The 21,426-nt window shown below is 42.3% G+C and overlaps 2 protein-coding genes across 5 annotated transcripts in view; both read right to left on the reverse strand.

Moving 5' to 3' along the window:
• Positions 1-3,295: 3,295 nt before the first annotated feature.
• Positions 3,296-12,706, reverse strand: LOC124012132 (tRNA selenocysteine 1-associated protein 1-like). 4 transcript variants are annotated; one of them, XM_046325586.1, is made up of 9 exons: positions 12,552-12,706; positions 10,777-10,874; positions 7,555-7,654; positions 7,044-7,096; positions 6,803-6,934; positions 6,506-6,622; positions 4,215-4,410; positions 4,011-4,044; positions 3,296-3,669 (listed from the first exon to the last, which is right to left on the reverse strand). In XM_046325586.1, exons 1-9 carry the CDS (start codon positions 12,573-12,575, stop codon positions 3,509-3,511), a joined length of 915 nt encoding a protein of 304 aa, XP_046181542.1. In that variant the 5' UTR covers positions 12,576-12,706; the 3' UTR covers positions 3,296-3,508. The 4 variants fall into 4 exon arrangements, with proteins under 4 accessions (XP_046181542.1, XP_046181541.1, XP_046181544.1 ...); XM_046325585.1 differs by having other exon boundaries at positions 7,555-7,657; XM_046325588.1 differs by lacking the exon at positions 12,552-12,706 and adding an exon at positions 10,984-11,330.
• A 3,293-nt stretch (positions 12,707-15,999) lies between these two features.
• sacm1la (SAC1 like phosphatidylinositide phosphatase a) overlaps positions 16,000-21,426 on the reverse strand; it is a 32,524-nt gene continuing 27,097 nt past the window's right edge. Inside the window, exons 16-20 of the mRNA XM_046326446.1 lie at positions 21,136-21,208; positions 17,895-17,988; positions 17,534-17,626; positions 17,225-17,282; positions 16,000-16,974 (exon numbers count right to left, since the gene is read on the reverse strand). Of these exons, the coding sequence (XP_046182402.1) occupies positions 16,838-16,974; positions 17,225-17,282; positions 17,534-17,626; positions 17,895-17,988; positions 21,136-21,208 (455 nt within the window). The 3' untranslated portion in view covers positions 16,000-16,837. The remainder of the gene's footprint in view (positions 16,975-17,224; positions 17,283-17,533; positions 17,627-17,894; positions 17,989-21,135; positions 21,209-21,426) is intronic.

A 21,426-nucleotide genomic window follows, 5' to 3' on the forward strand; every position in this document is an offset into this window, starting at 1 on the left:
ACATCATTGTCCAAAACTGTCATCTGTCATTGCATACAGGCCTTGGTTGTGAGTGAAGCATATGGTAATGACGTGGATAGTCAATCAAATCAGTTCATAAAAAGGGCTTTAAAAAGGTATCATTTTGATAAAAAACCATATGTACATAGATAAGTCAAATAAGAGGAATAAGTCTCACAACTGCAGAAGATGATTACAAAAAGGAATTCAAAAAAAAAAAAACACAAACTCAGAGTATATCTAGTCATGCAAAATAATCTCAAATCCTATCCACCATGCGATTCATTCAATGGAGGTCCCTCTGGCTATGGCAGCCCATGCCTCCTCCTTCAGTCACCGCGAACCTTGCGACTGTCATGTGGTGTGCTGTTGATTGAACCGGCCATGCGGAACCCTCTCACTCAATAGAGGCCGGGGCACATTAAGCAGTGTACAATGTTTTTGCAACGTTGAGATAGAAACAAAATATAGAACAATCACCTCAGTCAGCTCTGTGACATGTAGACTCAGCACTGTGGCATGTAGAAGGAAATCACCTCAGCTCTGTGGCATGTAGAAGGAAATCACCTCAGCTCTGTGACATGTAGAAGGAAATCACCTCAGCTCTGTGACATGTAGAAGGAAATCACCTCAGCTCTGTGACATGTAGAAGGAAATCACCTCAGCTCTGTGACATGTAGAAGGAAATCACCTCAGCTCTGACATGTAGAAGGAAATCACCTCAGCTCTGTGACATGTAGAAGGAAATCACCTCAGCTCTGTGACATGTAGAAGGAAATCACCTCAGCTCCGTGACATGTAGACTCAGCACTGTGGCATGTAGAAGGAAATCACCTCAGCTCTGTGACATGTCATTTCTATCTGCAGCCGTTCCACAACATTGTATGTTTGCTAAACTCTATGTGACTGGAAACAACTGTCATTTTGGTTGGGACATTCTATAGGACATTTCTACCTGGCAACATGACACATATGTTTATTCTTACTTGACAAACAACATATGGAAACAGACAGAAGGCAGTGTAACACTGCAGATTACTCAATCACTTACTCCTCAATTGAGAAGAGAAACGACATTAATTTAAAAACAATTTAAAACACTGAAATGGCCCTCAAATTCCCCAGTCAATCACGGACTACAAGATGAAATCCAGCCCAGTCACGGACCAGGATGTCTTGCTCCCAGGCAGACTAAATAACTTTTTTGCCCGCTTTGAGGACAATACAGTGCCACTGACACGGCCTGCAACGGAAACATGCAGTCTCTCCTTCACTGCAGCCGAGGTGATTAAGACATTTAAACGTGTTAACCCTCGCAAGGCTGCAGGCCCAGACGGCATCCCCAGCCGCGCCCTCCGAGCATGCGCAGACCAGCTGGCCGGTGTGTTTACGGACATATTCAATCAATCCCTATACCAGTCTGCTGTTCCCACATGCTTCAAGAGGGCCACCATTGTTCCTGTTCCCAAGAAAGCTAAGGTAACTGAGCTAAACGACTACCGCCCCGTAGCACTCACTTCCGTCATCATGAAGTGCTTTGAGAGACTAGTCAAGGACCATATCACCTCCACCCTACCTGACACCCTAGACCCACTCCAATTTGCTTACCGCCCAAATAGGTCCACAGACGATGCAATCTCAACCACACTGCACACTGCCCTAACCCACCTGGACAAGAGGAATACCTATGTGAGAATGCTGTTCATCGACTACAGCTCGGCATTCAACACCATAGTACCCTCCAAGCTCGTCATCAAGCTCGAGACCCTGGGTCTCGACCCCGCCCTGTGCAACTGGGTACTGGACTTCCTGACGGGCCGCCCCAGGTGGTGAGGGTAGGCAACAACATCTCCTCCCCGCTGATCCTCAACACGGGGCCCCACAAGGGTGCGTTCTGAGCCCTCTCCTGTACTCCCTGTTCACCCACGACTGCGTGGCCACGCACGCCTCCAACTCAATCATCAAGTTTGCGGACGACACAACAGTGGTAGGCTTGATTACCAACAACGACGAGACGGCCTACAGGGAGGAGGTGAGGGCCCTTGGAGTGTGGTGTCAGGAAAATAACCTCACACTCAACGTCAACAAAACTAAGGAGATGATTGTGGACTTCAGGAAACAGCAGAGGGAACACCCCCTATCCACATCGATGGAACAGTAGTGGAGAGGGTAGCTAGTTTTAAGTTCCTCGGCATACACATCACAGACAAACTGAATTGGTCCACTCACACTGACAGCGTCGTGAAGAAGGCGCAGCAGCGCCTATTCAACCTCAGGAGGCTGAAGAAATTCGGCTTGTCACCAAAAGCACTCACAAACTTCTACAGATGCACAATCGAGCATCCTGGCGGGCTGTATCACCGCCTGGTACGGCAACTGCTCCGCCCTCAACCGTAAGGCTCTCCAGAGGGTAGTGAGGACTGCACAACGCATCACCGGGGGCAAACTACCTGCCCTCCAGGACACCTACACCACCCGTTGTTACAGGAAGGCCATAAAGATCATCAAGGACATCAACCACCCGAACCACTGCCTGTTCACCCCGCTATCATCCAGAAGGCGAGGTCAGTACAGGTGCATCAAAGCTGGGACCGAGAGACTGAAAAACAGCTTCTATCTCAAGGCCATCAGACTGTTAAATAGCCACCACTAACATTGAGTGGCTGCTGCCAACACACTGTCATTGACACTGACCCAACTCCAGCCATTTTAATAATGGGAATTGATGGGAAATGATGTAAATATATCACTAGCCACTTTAAACAATGCTACCTTATATAATGTTACTTACCCTACATTATTCATCTCATATACATATGTATATACTGTACTCTACAACATCGACTGCATCCTTATGTAACACATGTATCACTAGCCACTTTAACTATGCCACTTTGTTTACTTTGTCTACACACTCATCTCATATGTATATACTGTACTCGATACCATCTACTGTATGCTGCTCTGTACCATCACTCATTCATATATCCTTATGTACATGTTCCTTATCCCCTTACACTGTGTATAAGACTGTAGTTTTGGAATTGTTAGTTAGATTACTTGTTGGTTATCACTGCATTGTCGGAACTAGAAGCACAAGCATTTCGCTACACTCGCATTAACATCTGCTAACCATGTGTATGTGACAAATAAAATTTGATTTGATTTATTTGATTTGATTTATATAGTGCACTACTTTTGACCAGTGACCTTCGGGCCCTGGAAAAAAAGCTATGCTGCACTTAAGTGCGGTTTAGCAAAGCATAAGACATGAAAATGGGAAGCTATTCTTAGGTACAGGATGAGCCACGTGTCCAGTTTATTTGTTGTTTTAAAAAAAACAAAGAAAAAAAAGAGATGTCAATAGATGCACAAAATAAATATTTTTTTTGTTGATTAACAAACAAACATTTGTAAGTAAATGGCAGTTATTGTCAAGGACTGGGGATGTCTTTAGCCTACAGAAAATAATATGAAAGGCCAAATAACATAGCAAGAGGATATTGCCTCAACAGTAGACAGGTTCTAGAAGGGTACTCGTGGTTCCAAAGGTTTGTTCCGAGGATTCCAAGGGTTGCCAGTGGCACTGGATAAGGGCATCATACAGTTCCTCACTGTGTTCCATAAACTTCCTGTTGGCTTCCACCACATCCAGCTCTGGGTTAGGATCTACAATAGAGGGAAAGGTTGCCACAGTGATTATTTGATCCCTGCTGTTGTCACAGGTGGGATCTGAACCCCAGTTTCTCTAACGGAGAAACCAATGCCTTTAACCATTAGATCTAGGAGGAAATTCCCCCTTGGGCCGAGGGAGACAAATGATTCTGAAGTTGCAGGCAGGTCTACCTCATCACAAAAACACGAGTCCACTAAATGACATATACTGTTAAATCCTCTGAACGTGCAGGATATCAATCCATCGTCATTATGAACCACCTAAACTTCCTCAAGAAGGTTTTAGCTCATCGTTCACACTAGTCTGGTGAAAAACAACAACAAAAAACACCAACCTTCCAGACCATCATCTTCAAAAGCTTCATATTCCTGAAATGTTAAATGAGTTTAATAAAATGACAGTGTATATTGAAAAGTCATAACTACATGAAGGATACAACAAGGCATGAAGGTGTTAATGTTGCATGTCTAACAACAAAGTGACGTTGAGCTACGTAAACACATCACCAGTAAAGGGGATGCCAGGCAGCAAATCTTACCTGTGCAGGATTCTGTGTGTAATCATACTGGTTGTAGTTGTAGCCGCCATAGTTGCCCCCATTCTGGTCGTAGCCCCAAGAGCCCCATCCACTACCGTACGGCTGTTGATTGTGCTGATTGTATTGGTTGTGGTTGTGTCTGTAGCCTCCTCCGTGGGACCCCCATCCCCTGTTGTCTGATTGATTATGTCGAGTTCTAAAAAGGAGAGGGAGAGAGTGACACAGCAGCACGATGTGTGACCTGTTGCCACAAGAAAAGGGCAACCAGTGAAGAACAAACGCCACTGTAAATACAACCCATATTTATGGTTATTTATTTTCCCTTTTGTACTTTAACTATTTGCGCATAATGACATGTGTAATGTCTTTATACTTTTGTGAATGTAATGTTTACTGTTCATTTTTATTGTTTATTATCTACTTCACTTGCTTTGGCAATGTTAACATATGTTTCCCATGACAATAAAGCCCTTAAATTGAATTGAGAGAGAGAGCACATTATGGGTAACCTGAGGAATTGGACAATGATTAAACCTACATCTTTGAGTTGAAAAAATAAGATATTCTACTCAGGTCTTCTTGAGAGCTTTGCAAAAGACTGACGAGGGGAATAGACAAACAATACGTTGGATATAGAGACACAGCCTAGCGACAGGGTAGCCTAGTGGTTAGAGTGTAGAGGCGGCAGGGTAGCCTAGTGGTTAGAGTGTAGAGGCGGCAGGGTAGCCTAGTGGTTAGAGCGTTGGACTAGTAACCGGAAGGTTGCAAGTTCAAACCCCCGAGCTGATAAGGTACAAATCTGTCGTTCTGCCCCTGAACAGGCAGTTAACCCACTGTTCCTAGGCCATCATTGAAAATAAGAATTTGTTCTTAACTGACTTGCCTGGTTAAATAAAGGTAAAATAAAAAATACACTATACACACAAGTATGTGGACACCCCTTCAAATTAGTGGATTCTTCTATTTCAGCCACACCCGTTGTTGACAGGTGTATAAAATCTCCATAGACAAACATTGGTAGTAAAAATGGCCTTACTGAAGAGCTCAGTGACTTTCAACGTGGCACCGTCATAGGATGCCACCTTTCCAACAAGTCAGTTTGTCAGATTTCTGCCCTGATAGAGCTGCACCGGTCAAATGTAAGGGCTGTTATTGTGAAGTGGAAGCATCTTGGAGCAACAAAGCCCCGGTCAAATGTAAGGGCTGTTATTGTGAAGTGGAAACATCTTGGAGCAACAAAGCCCCAGTCAAATGTAAGGGCTGTTATTGTGAAGTGGAAACATCTTGGAGCAACAAAAGCTCAGCATCGAAGTGTTGCAAAACTCACTCCCAAGTTCCAAACTGCCTCTGGATCAACTTCAGCACAATAACTGTTCGTTGGGAACTTGGTGAAAATGGGTTTCCATGGCAGAGCAGCCGTACACAAACCTAAGATCACCATGTGCAAATGCCAAGCATCTGCTGGAGCGGTGTAAAGCTCGCCACCATTGGACTCTGGAGCAGTGGAAACGTGTTCTCTGGAGTGATGAATCACGCTTCACCATCTGGCAGTCCGACAGATGACTCTGGGTTTGGCGGATGCCAGGAGAACACTACCTGCCCCAATACATAGTGCCAACAGTAAAGTTCTGTAGAGGAGGAATAATGGTCTGGGGCTGTTTTTCATGGTCCGGGCCCCTTAGTTCCAGTGAATGGAATATTGATGCTAGAGCAAACAATGACATTCTAGAGGATTCTGTGCTTCCAACTTTGTGGCAACAGTTTGGGGAAGACCCTTTCCTGTTCCAGCATGACAATGACCCAGTGCACAAAGCGAGGTCCATACATAAATGGTTTGTCAAGATCAGTGTGGAAGAACTTGATTGGTCTGCACAGAGCCCTGACCTCAACCCCATCGAGCACCTTTGAGAAGTAATTGGAACGCCGACTGCGAGCCAGGCTTAATCGCCCAACATCAGTGCCTGACCTTACTAATGCTCTTGTGGCTGAATGGAAGCAAGTCCCTGCAGCAATGTTCCAACATCAAGTGGAAAGCCTTTCCCAGAAGAGTGGAGGCTGTTATAGCATCAAAGGGACCAACTCCATATTAATACTAATGATTTTGGAATGAGATGTTTTGACGAGAAGGTGTCTTATGGTCATGTAAAGGTGGTTTGTAAAACTAATGGGTTATGCTACAACCCTGGTTTTACAAATGCAGAAGGCAAGTTCTTGCTACGCAACGGAATATAAACCATGTCTGGAGACAACTTATAGGATTTTAACACAGTAAAAACTGAAGTATAACTCACTTGTTAGCAGCTAGGCTCAGTCGTAGGGGCTTGCTCCCGAGCCCCACCGCTCCCTGACACTCCTCCAGTGCCAGCTTCTGAAGCCTCTGGTCTGGGAACTGGACAAACCCACAACCCCTGGAAACAAGAGAAAACATTCAAACAAAGTATGTAAATAACTAGAAAGCTTCAGCTGTGAAGACTTTTTTTTGGTACATGTAGTGGAAGAAGTTTAGACATTTAAAAAAAAAAAATTATCACATAAATCCAGATGTATGGAAACCCAGCATAGTGATTATAACATCCTGCTGGACTCACTTGGAGTTCCCCGTGCCATCCAGCACCACCTTCCCCCCACGACAGGAAGGGTAGCGGTTGTAAAAGAACTCGTAGAGCATCCCGTCATCCACTTCAGGTGTGAGATCCCCAACAAATAGGGAATAGAGTGGACTGTAGCAGAGAGAAATGGGGGAAGGGGAGTTCTGCCGTTAATTTACAATGCTTCTGTAAGGCATCTCATGACATACAGTTTGACTTACAATCGAGCTTGTTGATATACCCGCTTTCTCCTTGCTTCCCAAAAGTGGCCCGGTTTAACTTGAATCTTCGAGGCTGTTAAGTACAAAAAAGGCTTCCTTTAAAAAAATATATAATTTACAATATGCATTAACCTATACAAACGCCACAATGTGGCTAATGGCATAGAGATCTTCTGTTTGGCTCAAGTCACCAAAAGGGAGCATGTATAAACTGCTACAATTTAGGTCTGCATCCCATTGGTTTCTGGTCAAAAGTAGTGAACTATATAGGGGATAGGGTGCCATAGGGCTCTGGTCAAAAGTAGTGAACTATATAGGGGATAGGGTGCCATAGGGCTCTGGTCAAAAGTAGTGAACTATATAGGGGATAGGGTGCTATAGGGCTCTGGTCAAAAGTAGTGAACTATATAGGGGATAGGGTGCCATAGGGCTCTGGTCAAAAATAGTGAACTATATAGGGGATAGGGTGCCATTCGGCATGCTTCCTAGAATCCATAACATCCAAGTAGCCTTGTTAACTGGTATATTTACCGGTGTGGCTCCTGGCAGTGCTTTTCCATTGACTTTACGAAGACACCTCTCAGCTGTGGCTTCATCCGTCAGCTCCACGAAGCAGTAGCCTGCTGCACCCCTACTGAAGAGCAACACAGAGAAGGCATAACGGTCCAATGTTGCATTCAAAAGGATGGCTTCTTTTAGCTGTGTATTGTGTGTAGCTATAGCCTGGGTACCAGTCAGGTTTGTGCCATCATACCACTCCTTGTAGGGAGGTCAAAGTTCCTGCTGCAGAGACCCGGTGGACGCTCTAGTCTAGAGTGCCTGGTTAAATTATGGTTAGGAGCATTTTTTTTAAACTCTTAAAGTACGAAGAATTAGATGTGTGAGTGTGTTAATTTAAATTACGTTATAGTACGCTAATTTCCCTACGGTGGACAGAACATGCAACTACATCACACAGACTAAAGTTTTCACTCCACAAAAATTACAGGATATACAAATCCTTTTTACCTCAGATCAGTGATGTTAGCATAAAAGTTCATAGTGATCACAATCTCACAAAATCGATTGGGACTAAAGCAAAGATATTGATCTGTTTATTTTGATCAGTGTTTTTTTTTCTTCCCATACACAATCCAGTCCGTAGTGGAACTTAAGCCTTGTTCATATTACCCATAAAACACTCAGTTACACGCAAATGTCATTACCATCACAAAGTAAAACAGGAATGGTACTCACTTAAAAGGAATGAGTCACTGTTTACAAATTACTAGCAATCCCATAAACCCATTGTCAAAAACCACATCTTCTGTAGTTTGGTAACTTCCTGTTCTTTGACAGACAGACCGGTCTGAAGAAGTATGCCACGCTAGTCTCGCAACAGGGGGCCTTCAATCGCAACAGGGGGCCTTCAATTGCAACAGGGGGCCTTCAATCGCAACGGGAGCACTTACGGTAAGTGTAAGTGATGCGTTAGACATTTTATAGGGGGGAGGGGCTGCTCCTATAAAAAAAAGGTCTCTGGTCTCACATGACTTAATGGATTTGAGAGTTAAACTATCATTTAAAAGAAACCCAACCCCTGCCTCTATTTAGAAACCGATGTGAGGTGGTTATTCGTTTAAATTATCCAGTCAAAACAAATGTTTGCGTTTCCTTCTCCGTGTTGGCCATCTACCAAAAATAATCTTCCCGGATATAGAACTTGATAAATGGCTATTACAGGTCGTCATCTATAAACAGATAGATGTACTATACCCAAGTTCATTACATTTAGGTCATTTAGCAGAAGCTCTTATCTAGAGAGTCTTACAGCCGACATATAATCAGGGTTAAGTGCCTTGCTCAAGGGCACAGAAAGATTTTTAACCTAGTCGGCTCTGGGATTTGAACCAGTTTAGAAGGTACTAGTTTAGCAAAATACAAGTAACCTGAACAAAAGTGTGACGTCTGTAGGGAGGAATTTATGTATTGGTCTTCAAAATATCACAATTTATTTCAGCATACTGATTGTGAATTTGTTCAGCTAAACCGGTGTTTTGACACTCCGACCATATATCAAAAAGCCATGACAGCAGGAAGCAACTAAATTATAATTTTCAATGTATATTTAGCAATATAAACTGTACATTTTTCAACAGGAATCTACTTTATCAGGGGGAAAAAAATTACTGAATGAGCCCAAAACCTGCTATCGACTATATCAGTGAAAATGTTTAAAAAGGTTTGTCCTGGCTAATTACGCATTGTCATAGCTGCAATAAATAGCCACACAAATGTTGACAACGTTACCAGATCTACACTTTCAGGTCACACGCACCAACGTTACCGGATCTACACTTTCAGGTCACACGCACCAACGTTACCGGATCTACACTTTCAGGTCACACGCACCAACGTTACCGGATCTACACTTTCAGGTCACACGCACCAACGTTACCGGATCTACACTTTCAGGTCACACGCACCAACGTTACCGGATCTACACTTTCAGGTCACACGCACCAACGTTACCGGATCTACACTTTCAGGTCACACGCACTAACGTTACCGGATCTACACTTTCAGGTCACACGCACTAACGTTAGGCGGACAAAGTTCCAGTGAAACTTTCTGCTTTTCATCGGCAGGTTTTCTTGTCATGGTCCTTAATTTATAAACACAATTTTTCTCCACACAGATATTATATATGGAATAATCGGGATATATTGTATAAAAATACCTCTCTGTTTTTAGAATATTAGTTCAGAAATAATATCCTATTGGTGAGCCAACTGGTAAATGCAGAGGGTCTTTTACTCAGTTATAAAGAATTCTTATCACTTTACAAGGTCCCTGTAACACCTAAAGATTTTGCAATTGTTTTAGATGCCATTCCCTCAGGTGTTGCTATGTTATTCAGGAACATGTCAAGACCTGACCCTCAGAGCCTACCTTCTATTGACCCTGTTGACTCATCAGTAGGAAAGATTTGTTTCTCTTTTGGTCCATTCAACAACAGAGCGATACGATCCTTGTTTCAGCAGGATGTTGTATCTATACCTTATGTCATGCCTTATTGGAATGGATTTATTGATAATATCTGTTGGAAAAAATGTTGCCACAAACATACCTACTTGTTAACAAAATTAAGGAAGTTTCCTTTAAAATTATTCATAAATATTATCCTGCCAACCACTATATGAAGAAGTTTAAGGAAAACATCAACTCAAATTGCTCCTTTTGTAATGACCACCCAGAAACAGTTGTGCATCTTTTTTGGCATTGTATGCATGTAAGAAAACTGTGGCAAGACATCAGTAGGTTTATAATTGAACACATTTATGAAGATTTTACACTATTGTGGAGAGATGTACTGTTTGGATTCTTTACATACAATAGAAATAAGCGGAATCATTTTTATGTAATTAATTTCATTATTCTTTTGGCCAAATTTCATATACACAAATGTAAATTTACAAACAGAAAACCACATTTTCGTATCCTACAAAAAGAAATTGAACTGTATTTTAAGACGGTTAAATGCTCTACTAACAAAAAAGCTGTTAGAATTGTAAGTATATGCATGTCCCTTAAGGTCCTTGTGTAATTGTGATGTGATATTTTACCCCCTAGCTCGATTGTCCATTGTTTGTAATCTATGTATGCTTGTGTTCCCTCATGTGCTTTATGTATTGATTTGTTGTTAATAAAAAAATAAAAAATAAAAAAAAACATTATTTTTTTTAACTAACGTTAGGCGGAAAAACCACTCACCCAGTCATCTTGTTGCGTATAATCCGTACACTCACCACCAACTCCCCCATGGTGCCGAAGGCTCGGGTAATGAACTTCTCGTCCATGTAGGGCTCCAACTACCAAAACAAACACAGTAAAACGTTATCATAACATGTTAACGTAGATATAAATTAACTACCACACGTCACCTGCAACTATTATAAAGACTGCGTTTCGCTACTTAACTAGGTGTCAAAATGCAGTACCATCTGCATCAAGTTAGCACTAATAAACCAAGTCAGTTAGCTAACGTTCTGTATGTAGCCGCCTAACGTTCTGTACGTAGCCGCCTAACGTTCTGTACGTAGCCGCCTAACGTTCTGTAATGTAGCCGCCTAACGTTCTGTACGTAGCCGCCTAACGTTCTGTACGTAGCCGCCTAACGTTCTGTAATGTAGCCGCCTAACGTTCTGTACGTAGCCGCCTAACGTTCTGTACGTAGCCGCCTAACGTTCTGTACGTAGCCGCCTAACGTTCTGTACGTAGCCGCCTAACGTTCTGTACGTAGCCGCTTAACGTTCTGTACGTAGCCGCTTAACGTTCTGTAAGTAGCCGCCTAACGTTCTGTATGTAGCCGCTTAACGTTCTGTACGTAGCCGCTTAACGTTCTGTAAGTAGCCGCCTAACGTTCTGTACGTAGCCGCTTAACGTTCTGTACGTAGCCGCCTAACGTTCTGTACGTAGCCGCCTAACGTTCTGTACGTAGCCGCCTAACGTTCTGTACGTAGCCGCCTAACGTTCTGTACGTAGCCGCCTAACGTTCTGTACGTAGCCGCCTAACGTTCTGTACGTAGCCGCTTAACGTTCTGTACGTAGCCGCTTAACGTTCTGTAAGTAGCCGCCTAACGTTCTGTATGTAGCCGCTTAACGTTCTGTACGTAGCCGCTTAACGTTCTGTAAGTAGCCGCCTAACGTTCTGTACGTAGCCGCTTAACGTTCTGTACGTAGCCGCCTAACGTTCTGTACGTAGCTGCCTAACGTTCTGTACGTAGCCGCCTAACGTTCTGTATGTAGCTGCTTAACGTTCTGTATGTAACTGCCTAACGTTCTGTATGTAACTGCCTAACGTTCTGTACGTAGCTGCCTAACGTTCTGTATGTAGCTGCTTAACGTTCTGTATGTAACTGCCCAACGTTCTGTATGTAACTGCCCAACGTTCTGTATGTAGCCGCCTAACGTTCTGTAATGTAGCCGCTTAACGTTCTGTACGTAGCCGCTTAACGTTCTGTATGTAACTGCCTAACGTTCTGTATGTAGCTGCTTAACGTTCTGTATGTAACTGCCTAACGTTCTGTATGTAACTGCCTAACGTTCTGTACGTAGCTGCCTAACGTTCTGTATGTAGCCGCCTAACGTTCTGTATGTAGCCGCCTAACGTTCTGTAATGTAGCCGCTTAACGTTCTGTACGTAGCCGCTTAACGTTCTGTATGTAGCTGCTTAACGTTCTGTATGTAGCTGCTTAACGTTCTGTATGTAACTGCCTAACGTTCTGTATGTAACTGCCTAACGTTCTGTACGTAGCTGCCTAACGTTCTGTATGTAGCCGCTTAACGTTCTGTATGTAACTGCCTAACGTTCTGTACGTAGCTGCCTAACGTTCTGTATGTAACTGCCTAACGTTCTGTACGTAGCTGCCTAACGTTCTGTATGTAACTGCTTAACGTTAACTAGCTAACCAAATAACGTCAGTATGCTGGCAAATAAGCAGAAAGTATTAAAAAAAATATATCGACTGAAATGGTTCGATACTCACGTTTCCCATCCATAGTGTGCTCATGTTTTGGGACCTGAATTCGTAAAATAAATTTAAAAAAAGCTTTTCTTTACATACAAGTGAGCTGTGAACCCTTTAAATGACAACAAACCTCTTTGTACGCGTCGGAAGCGACTAGAGAAATTACGCATGCGCAAAACTCATCTCTCATCCATAAACCTCTTACGTGGAATCAAATAAATAGGGAATAATGTGTCAGTTAACAGTTTAATTTACAGCAAGGTCATTACCTAGTTCTAGGCCATTGGGGGAAATGTTGCTCTTAAATCGTGACTCAGTTCAATTACACAAGGTTTATTGGGCAAAGGAGTTATCTGTGTGTGTGTGTGTGTGTGTGTGTGTGTGTGTGTGTGTGTGTGTGTGTGTGTGTGTGTGTGTGTGTGTGTGTGGGTGTGTGGGGGGGGGGGGGGTTGTTAACAACCGCGATGCCCGGTCTGAACATTAACATGGATCGCATGCAATATGATTTTGGAAGCGTAAGGACCTTATCTTTCATATCAGCGAGAAATAATTGTCAAAAAACTAAAGGTTGAATTGATACCTTTACACGATTAGGGTTCTTACTGGCCATGTTACAGATGGAAGACAGAGTGGACTACCTGTGCTAATTAGCTATCTGCGTCTCCGAACACCTGTGTGTAAATGGAAGACAGACGCCACAAGCTCATAACTGAAACTGTTGGCTGCAACCGGTTAAAAACAGTCTACAGTACATGTGTATTTTGCATTTGTTGAAATTATTTTGAAGAGATTTGTTTCTAGAACCGTACCGCAATTGTGAATCGAGTCAGGTTTAGAGGGAGTATTTGGCTGTTTGGCACCATAGCAAATTCGCCCTTTAAACAGAACATGTAAGGTGCTTGAACTAAGCCTAAGGAGTAATGTTAAGCTCATGTAGTCCAGCATTGGGCTAGGGATAGGTAGGATGACCTATTCGAGTATATTCAAGATTCATGATGAAATAGCACAGTTAGATCTCACATCGTTCACTATAGTGTTGTTTGCTTTATTCCATCTGATTGGATATAAGTATAATCATGTAAAATTTTACCATCAAATTACTGTAGCAAGCTACTGATCCTGTCATACCCCTGATCCACTCAGTAACATGTCCTTGCCAGTGGCAGTACTTGGATATTTTTATTCAATAGTCATGTCTATGATCTTTTAGCGCACCTACTGGGAACATGGCCTTTCTGGTAAACCAATCAAGATCGAGTTTCATAGTAAACAGCCCACCACTTACAAAATTGTTTTTTTTTTGTTTTGTTTAAAGTCTACAACTAACCTCAGTCAGTTGATATACTGGCCAGGTTCTTCGTGGCTATCCTGGGTTCCAGTCTCTTTGTGCTATCATGCCAACTCCATGTCACTCATTGATTTGTCATGACAAGGAATGGCATGATGACACAAACACATCTGGGACCAGGCTACATCACAGCCCAGTTACATGTATTATGGTCATCTGGGACCAGGCTACATCACAGCCCAGTTACATGTATTATGGTCATCTGGGACCAGGCTACATCACAGCCCAGTTACATGTATTATGGTCATCTGGGACCAGGCTACATCACAGCCCAGTTACATGTCTACATCACAGCCCAGTTACATGTATTATGGTCATATGGGACCAGGCTACATCACAGCCCAATTACATGTATTATGGTCATCTGGGACCAGGCTACATCACAGCCCAGTTACATGTATTATGGTCATCTGGGAACAGGCTACATCACAGCCCTGTTACATGTATTATGGTCATCTGGGACCAGGCTACATCACAGCCCAGTTACATGTATTATGGTCATATGGGACCAGGCTACATCACAGCCCAGTTACATGTATTATGGTCATATGGGACCAGGCTACATCACAGCCCAGTTACATGTATTATGGTCCAGTTACATGTATTATGGTCATATGGGACCAGGCTACATCACAGCCCAGTTACATGTATTATGGTCCAGTTACATGTATTATGGTCATATGGGACCAGGCTACATCACAGCCCAGTTACATGTATTGTGGTCCAGTTACATGTATTATGGTCATATGGGACCAGGCTACATCACAGCCCAGTTACATGTATTATGGTCCAGTTACATGTATTATGGTCATATGGGACCAGGCTACATCACAGCCCAGTTACATGTATTGTGGTCCAGTTACATGTATTATGGTCATCTGGGACCGTTCAGGGTTTTGAATACTAACAAAGGAATGGTGACGGAGGGAAAGAAAATCATCCACTATTAATGCATTCATAAAACAACCATGTTCCAAAATGCATTCATATTCTGAGAACAGTGGAGGCTGGCTCATCATAATGGGTGGAACGGCATCAAGTACCATTACCCTCATTACAACAAGCCCGTCCTCCCGAATTAATAAAGGTGCTACCAACCTCCAGTGTCTGAGATAAATATTCAAAACATAAGCCCAAGATTCTTTCCAATCCCCATATAAGCAAAAATATTCACCATGCAAATCATACACATTTAAAATGTGGTTGTTGACTCACAAAAGATAATTAAATTCTCATCCAGATAAAAAAATTAATAAATACATCACTGTGTGATCTTTAGATTTAGTATAGACTCTGCAAATAAGTGCTCAGCATATAATCTCATTGTAAAATATACAGTATATATAATTACAAGGATATGTTCATGGACACACAACAGTAGACAAGCTTGAGTTGGTCCTCCCTCCTTAGTAGTTACCACTGCCTAGCTAGAAGAAGTATTAGTTAAAGTATATTAACTAATACATTCTAAGTTTGATTTACTGCAACATTTTAAAGCTCTGGCAGATTGGATTATTTTATTCTAAAAGGAACAAGGGAATTGTACTGATGTTGTAAAATATTTTACGCCCTGTGACCTCTACTTCTGTATTTAGAATAAGTGCTCAACACTGTATATGCAAGATGGAAATAATCCAAACAGGAAAGTAGACAAAGGCATTGCAACAAACTGTCCACAAAACAAATCTATTGAAGAGAGGAAAATCCCAAAACCCATTAAGAGGAGAAATCATATTCACGATAACCATTCCTTGTTATGTCCACCCCCTCAAATCATGGAGGGGGCCAAGCTTGTAAGGCAGGTCTAAAGTGTAGTTTTAAATTCAATTCTTTATCTGGAGCATAACAATCCCTAAATACTGTGAGAAGTAAACTAGAAAACAATGACTAGTCAAGGTTATGGCAGAACTATGTTATAGTGACTACCCTAATTACCAACAATGAATAAACAACATCTCCCTCCGCTCAGATCACATACCATGTGCAACTTATTTCATGTTTACCCAGAATGCAACAGAAAAATATGGTAAGCTAAGCAAGAACCCTTTTACTTAAAAATAGAATTCATAAATATTTTGCATGATTCATGTACATAGTAGGAATACACCCCCCCCCCCCACCCCACATCATTCGTCTCTAGGATAACTAGCTCGTTTAGATATATACACACACGTGTGTTCTTTAAACTAGTATAGCAAAGGCATATTACATTCAAGAGAACAACCAAAACATGTTCTTTCCAAACAAAGTACCCCAGTCATTATAGTGCATGTTATAGTGCCAACAGTTTCTCTGTAGTTTAAAAATACATTGCATTTGAATTACAGTAAACAGAAAAGTTAAACCAAAGAAACCATTCATTAATGTTTAACAAGAATATTGAATATTGTCTTGTTATTAAAAGTTGCTTTCATGAAAAATGAAGAATTACACTGCAATTCACTAAAGTGCCATCAAAACGTTTGAGAGACCTCTGTAATAGCCATTACTGTGTGGTGCCTTCAAAGTGGTTAAACCATCCCCCAGGTTGACCGACTGTACACCAGCCCTTGTCCAACAGAGAAATTAAACATCATAACAAAACAAAAAAAGAAGGTCAGTACACACCATGATCTAAGGAATGTGGGATAGGAAGGAAGTGAAGGAGGAGACTGATGGGAGACTGTAGAGTTCAGAGCGGCTTCAGTAGGTATGCTGCCTGATAAACAGGAGTTCTGGGTCAGAGTAGAAACCCCTATAGAAACCATAGGGCGATGTGCCAAATGGAACCCTATTCCAGTGCACTTTATAGGGAATAGGGTGCCATTTGGGGCGCATCCTAGGAGGATAGTGTAGAGAGCAGGTCAGTACAGTGTCCGAGCCTCAAGCAGCCAGGAGGAAGAAGAGTTGGATGAAGATGAAGAGGTATTAGGAGTCCGCTGGGCCGAGCTGTTTTCCCACACACACACACACGCGTTCAGTCCATCTTCTCTTTCTGCACCAGTTTGGGGGCGTCCACAAAGTCCCGGCCGTTGAAGACGATGACAGCAGCGGTGACAGTGGCAGCAGTGCCCCAGAACAACACATAGGCCAGGGTCTCAGTCCACGTGTCACCTGGGAATGAGAGAGGGACACCACTCGTCAGAGAAGGGACAAATATCAAGGATACAAAGATGGAGAGTGAGAGAGGGGGAAACTTGTCAGAGACTATAAATATATACATTTGTGTGACCGGAGATCACAGCAAATTGTTAAGGACACAAACTAAACTAGCATGCCCCCTGTGTCCTGAGGTTAACAGAGCTAAAAGTTAAGTCTAGAATGTTCCTTTAGACAAGTGGTTGTCAGGTGGGTGTTTTCTTACCAGCCATGAGGAGGCAGATGATACACATGGAGAATGCTACCACCATGATGATGGGAAGCTGCAAGACAAAAGACAACAAAAATACATTACTCATAGTTTGGGGTGGAAAGCAGAACTCAATATTTAAATAAAATAAAAATAAATGGAGGAGAGAAGACCAGAGACAACGTCATGTACCGTGAATCACAAAACATGACGCTCAGTCTGGACATTCTGACTGGTGCCAGGACATCCCAAAAAGGCCTCTCTCCTCACTTCTGACCATGATACATCCCCATTACTACTGTGAGTTGGAGAGAGGCAACTGACCGTGAGGAACTTCCAGTCCTTTTGAATGCGGAGTGGAGTTGGTCTGTCCGTTTCATCAACAGCGTAGTTTCCAAGGAACAAATCAATGGAATCCTGGAGACAACACAGTCCTTTTTAAGCAATAAAGGGGTGACAACAAAAACACAGCGAAATAACGTCACGTCTCGCTAAAACACATGGATGAACAATGATGATGTTTTTCTAAAATTATGATTTTGGAGGAAAACAATATTGCTCTTAAGCAGGAAATTGGTCAAACTACACAGCAAATATCTGACAGTAATACATTTTGACCTACATAAGGTAGGAATAATGTATCCTTTTTCTAGGCCTTTTAAAATTGAAAAAAAATCAGACATACTTGTCTGAAGCCGTCCGAGAAGTTATTCTTGTAGTAACGGATGGCAGAGTTCACACCGTCCATCACCAGACCCATCTGGGTCCTCTTCCCTGTCCTGACGAAGGACAGGAAATAACACACTGTCAACTCTCCCAACACGGACAGGAAATAACACAGTCAACTCTCCCAACGCGGACAAGAAATAACACACTGTCAACTCTCCCAACAAGGACAAGAAATAACACACTGTCAACTCTCCCAACAAGGACAAGAAATAACACACTGTCAACTCTCCCAACAAGGACAGGAAATAACACACTGTCAACTCTCCCAACAAGGACAGGAAATAACACACTGTCAACTCTCCCAACAAGGACAAGAAATAACACACTGTCAACTCTCCCAACAAGGACAGGAAATAACAACCATCAATAACACACACTGTCAACTCTCCCAACAAGGACAGGAAATAACAACCATCAATAACACACACTGTCAACTCTCCCAACGAGGACAGGAAATAACACTGTCAACTCTCCCAACGAGGACAGGAAATAACACACTGTCAACTCTCCCAACAAGGACAGGAAATAACAACCATCAATAACACACACTGTCAACTCTCCCAACAAGGACAGGAAATAACACACTGTCAACTCTCCCAACAAGGACAGGAAATAACACACTGTCAACTCTCCCAACAAGGACAAGAAATAACACACTGTCAACTCTCCCAACAAGGACAGGAAATAACACACTGTCAACTCTCCCAACAAGGACAGGAAATAACACACTGTCAACTCTCCCAACAAGGACAAGAAATAACACACTGTCAACTCTCCCAACAAGGACAGGAAATAACAACCATCAATAACACACACTGTCAACTCTCCCAACAAGGACAGGAAATAACAACCATCAATAACACACACTGTCAACTCTCCCAACGAGGACAGGAAATAACACTGTCAACTCTCCCAACGAGGACAGGAAATAACACACTGTCAACTCTCCCAACAAGGACAGGAAATAACAACCATCAATAACACACACTGTCAACTCTCCCAACAAGGACAGGAAATAACACCCATCAATAACAGACACTGTCAAGTCACCAACAAGCAAGTAGTCAGGCTGTCTACCATAATGTCCACGTAGCAAAACTAATGACAGGGGAAGGAGAAATAACCATCCACATCTCATGGCCATACAGACATGATCTACCAACCAGATAGTACCTAGACAGTTTGCATAGAAATGAAAGAAAAGGTGACCTCAAATTGAAGCCACACAACCAACAGTTGACCTCCAAACTACACAAGCATAGTCTCTGTAGACATCCAGGCCTGATATATATATATATATATTTCAGATGTCAGCAGCACATCTACATCCAGGCCTGTATATATATATATATATATTTCAGATGTCAGCGCGCACCGCTAACTAAGCTAGCCGTTTCACATCTGTTACACCAGCACCACCGCTAACTAAGCTAGCCGTTTCACATCTGTTACACCAGCACCACCGCTAACTAAGCTAGCCGTTTCACATCTGTTACACCAGCACCACCGCTAACTAAGCTAGCCGTTTCACATCTGTTACACCAGCACCACCGCTAACTAAGCTAGCCGTTTCACATCTGTTACACCAGCACCACCGCTAACTAAGCTAGCCGTTTCACATCTGTTACACCAGCACCACCGCTAACTAAGCTAGCCGTTTCACATCTGTTACACCAGCACCACCGCTAACTAAGCTAGCCGTTTCACATACAGTGCCTTCAGAAAGTATTCATACCCCTTGACTTATTACACATTTTGTTGTGTTACAGCCTGAATTCTGAAAGGATTAAATATGTCTTTATCTCACCCATCGGCACACAACAGCCCATTCAATACTCACCCGATTCAATACTTTGTAGAATCATCTGTGAGTGTTTCTGGGTAAGTTTCTAAGAGTTTCCCACACCTAGATTGTGTAACATTTTCCCATTATTCTTTTCAAAATTCTTCAAGCTCTGTCAAAATTGGTTGTTGATCGTTGCTAGACAGCCATTTTCAGGTCTTGCCATAGATTTTCAAGTAGATTTAAGTCAAAACTGTAACTCGGACACTCAGGAACATTCACTGTCTTGGTAAGCAACTCCAGTGTAGATTTGGCTTTGTGTTTTAGGTTACTGACGTGCTGAAAGGTGAAGTCATCTCCCAGTGTCTGGTGGAAAGCAGACAACCAGATTTTGCCTGTGGTTAGCTCCATTCCGTTAATTTTTTCTATCCTGAAAACGATTACAAGCATACCCATAACATGATGCAGCCACCAATATGAATTAAAATATGGAGAGTGGTACTCTGTGTTTTATTAAATTTGCCCCAAACATAATACTTTGTATTCAGGTCATAGTTAATTTCTTTGCCATTATTTTTGCAGTATTACTTTAGTGCCTAGTTGCAAACAGGATGCATGTTTTGGAATATATTTTTTCTGTACAGGCTTCCTTTTCACTGTCAATTAGGTTATTATTGTGGAATAACTACAATGTTGATCCCTCCTCAGTTCTCTCACATCACAACCATTAAACTTTGTAAGTGTTTTAAATACACCATTGGCCATTGAAATCCCTGAGCAGTTTCCTTCCTCTCCAGCAACTGAGTTAGGAAGGACTCCTGTATCTTTGTGACTGGGTGTATTGATATTTCATCCAAAATGTCATTAATAACTTCACCGCTCAAAAGGGATTTTCAGTGTCTGCTTTTTTATTGTTTTTACACATCTACCAATAGGTGCCCTTCTTTGTGAGGCATTGGAAAACATCCCTGGTCTTTGGTTGAATCTGTGTTTGAAATTCATTGCTCGACTGAGGGACCTTATAGATAATTGTATGTGTGGGGTAAAGAGATGAGGTAGTCATTAAAATAATCATGTTAAAAACACTTATTTCACACAGAATGAATCCATGCAAAATATTATGTGACTTGTTAAGCACATTTTTACTCCTGAACTTATTTAGGCTTGCCATAACAAATACTTGACATTTCAATTTTTTATTTTTTTTTATTTGTAAAAATGTCAAAAAACATAATTCCACCTAGACATTATGGGTTATTGTGTGTAGGCTAGTAACACAACATCTCAATTTAAACCATTTGAAATTCAGGCTGTAACACAACAAAGAGTTGAAAAAGTCTAAGGGGTTATAGAAAATATCTCAAGGCACTGTATAGTTCAAAGGTCAGCAGCACACCCACACGCATTTCTATACCTGGTGAAGTCAGTCTTCAAGGCTCCCGTACCAGCGTACTGTTTGGCGCATGCATTGGCGTTGTCAGCCCAAGCTATCACAGAAAACAGACAAGACATTGTTAGTGAGCAGAGCAGTGTGACAGACTAGACAGATCAACCTCATATGACACTTAAAAGCTGAGCTTAACCCAGGGTTAGCAGTAGCCCTGGGCTGAGCTTAACCCAGGGTTAGCAGTAGCCCTGGGCTGAGCTTAACCCAGGGTTAGCAGTAGCCCTGGGCTGAGTTTAACCCAGGGTTAGCGGTAGCCCT

The sequence above is a fragment of the Oncorhynchus gorbuscha genome, linkage group LG24 (genome assembly GCF_021184085.1).
Source record: "Oncorhynchus gorbuscha isolate QuinsamMale2020 ecotype Even-year linkage group LG24, OgorEven_v1.0, whole genome shotgun sequence".
In the NCBI taxonomy this organism is placed as follows: Eukaryota; Metazoa; Chordata; class Actinopteri; order Salmoniformes; family Salmonidae; genus Oncorhynchus; species Oncorhynchus gorbuscha.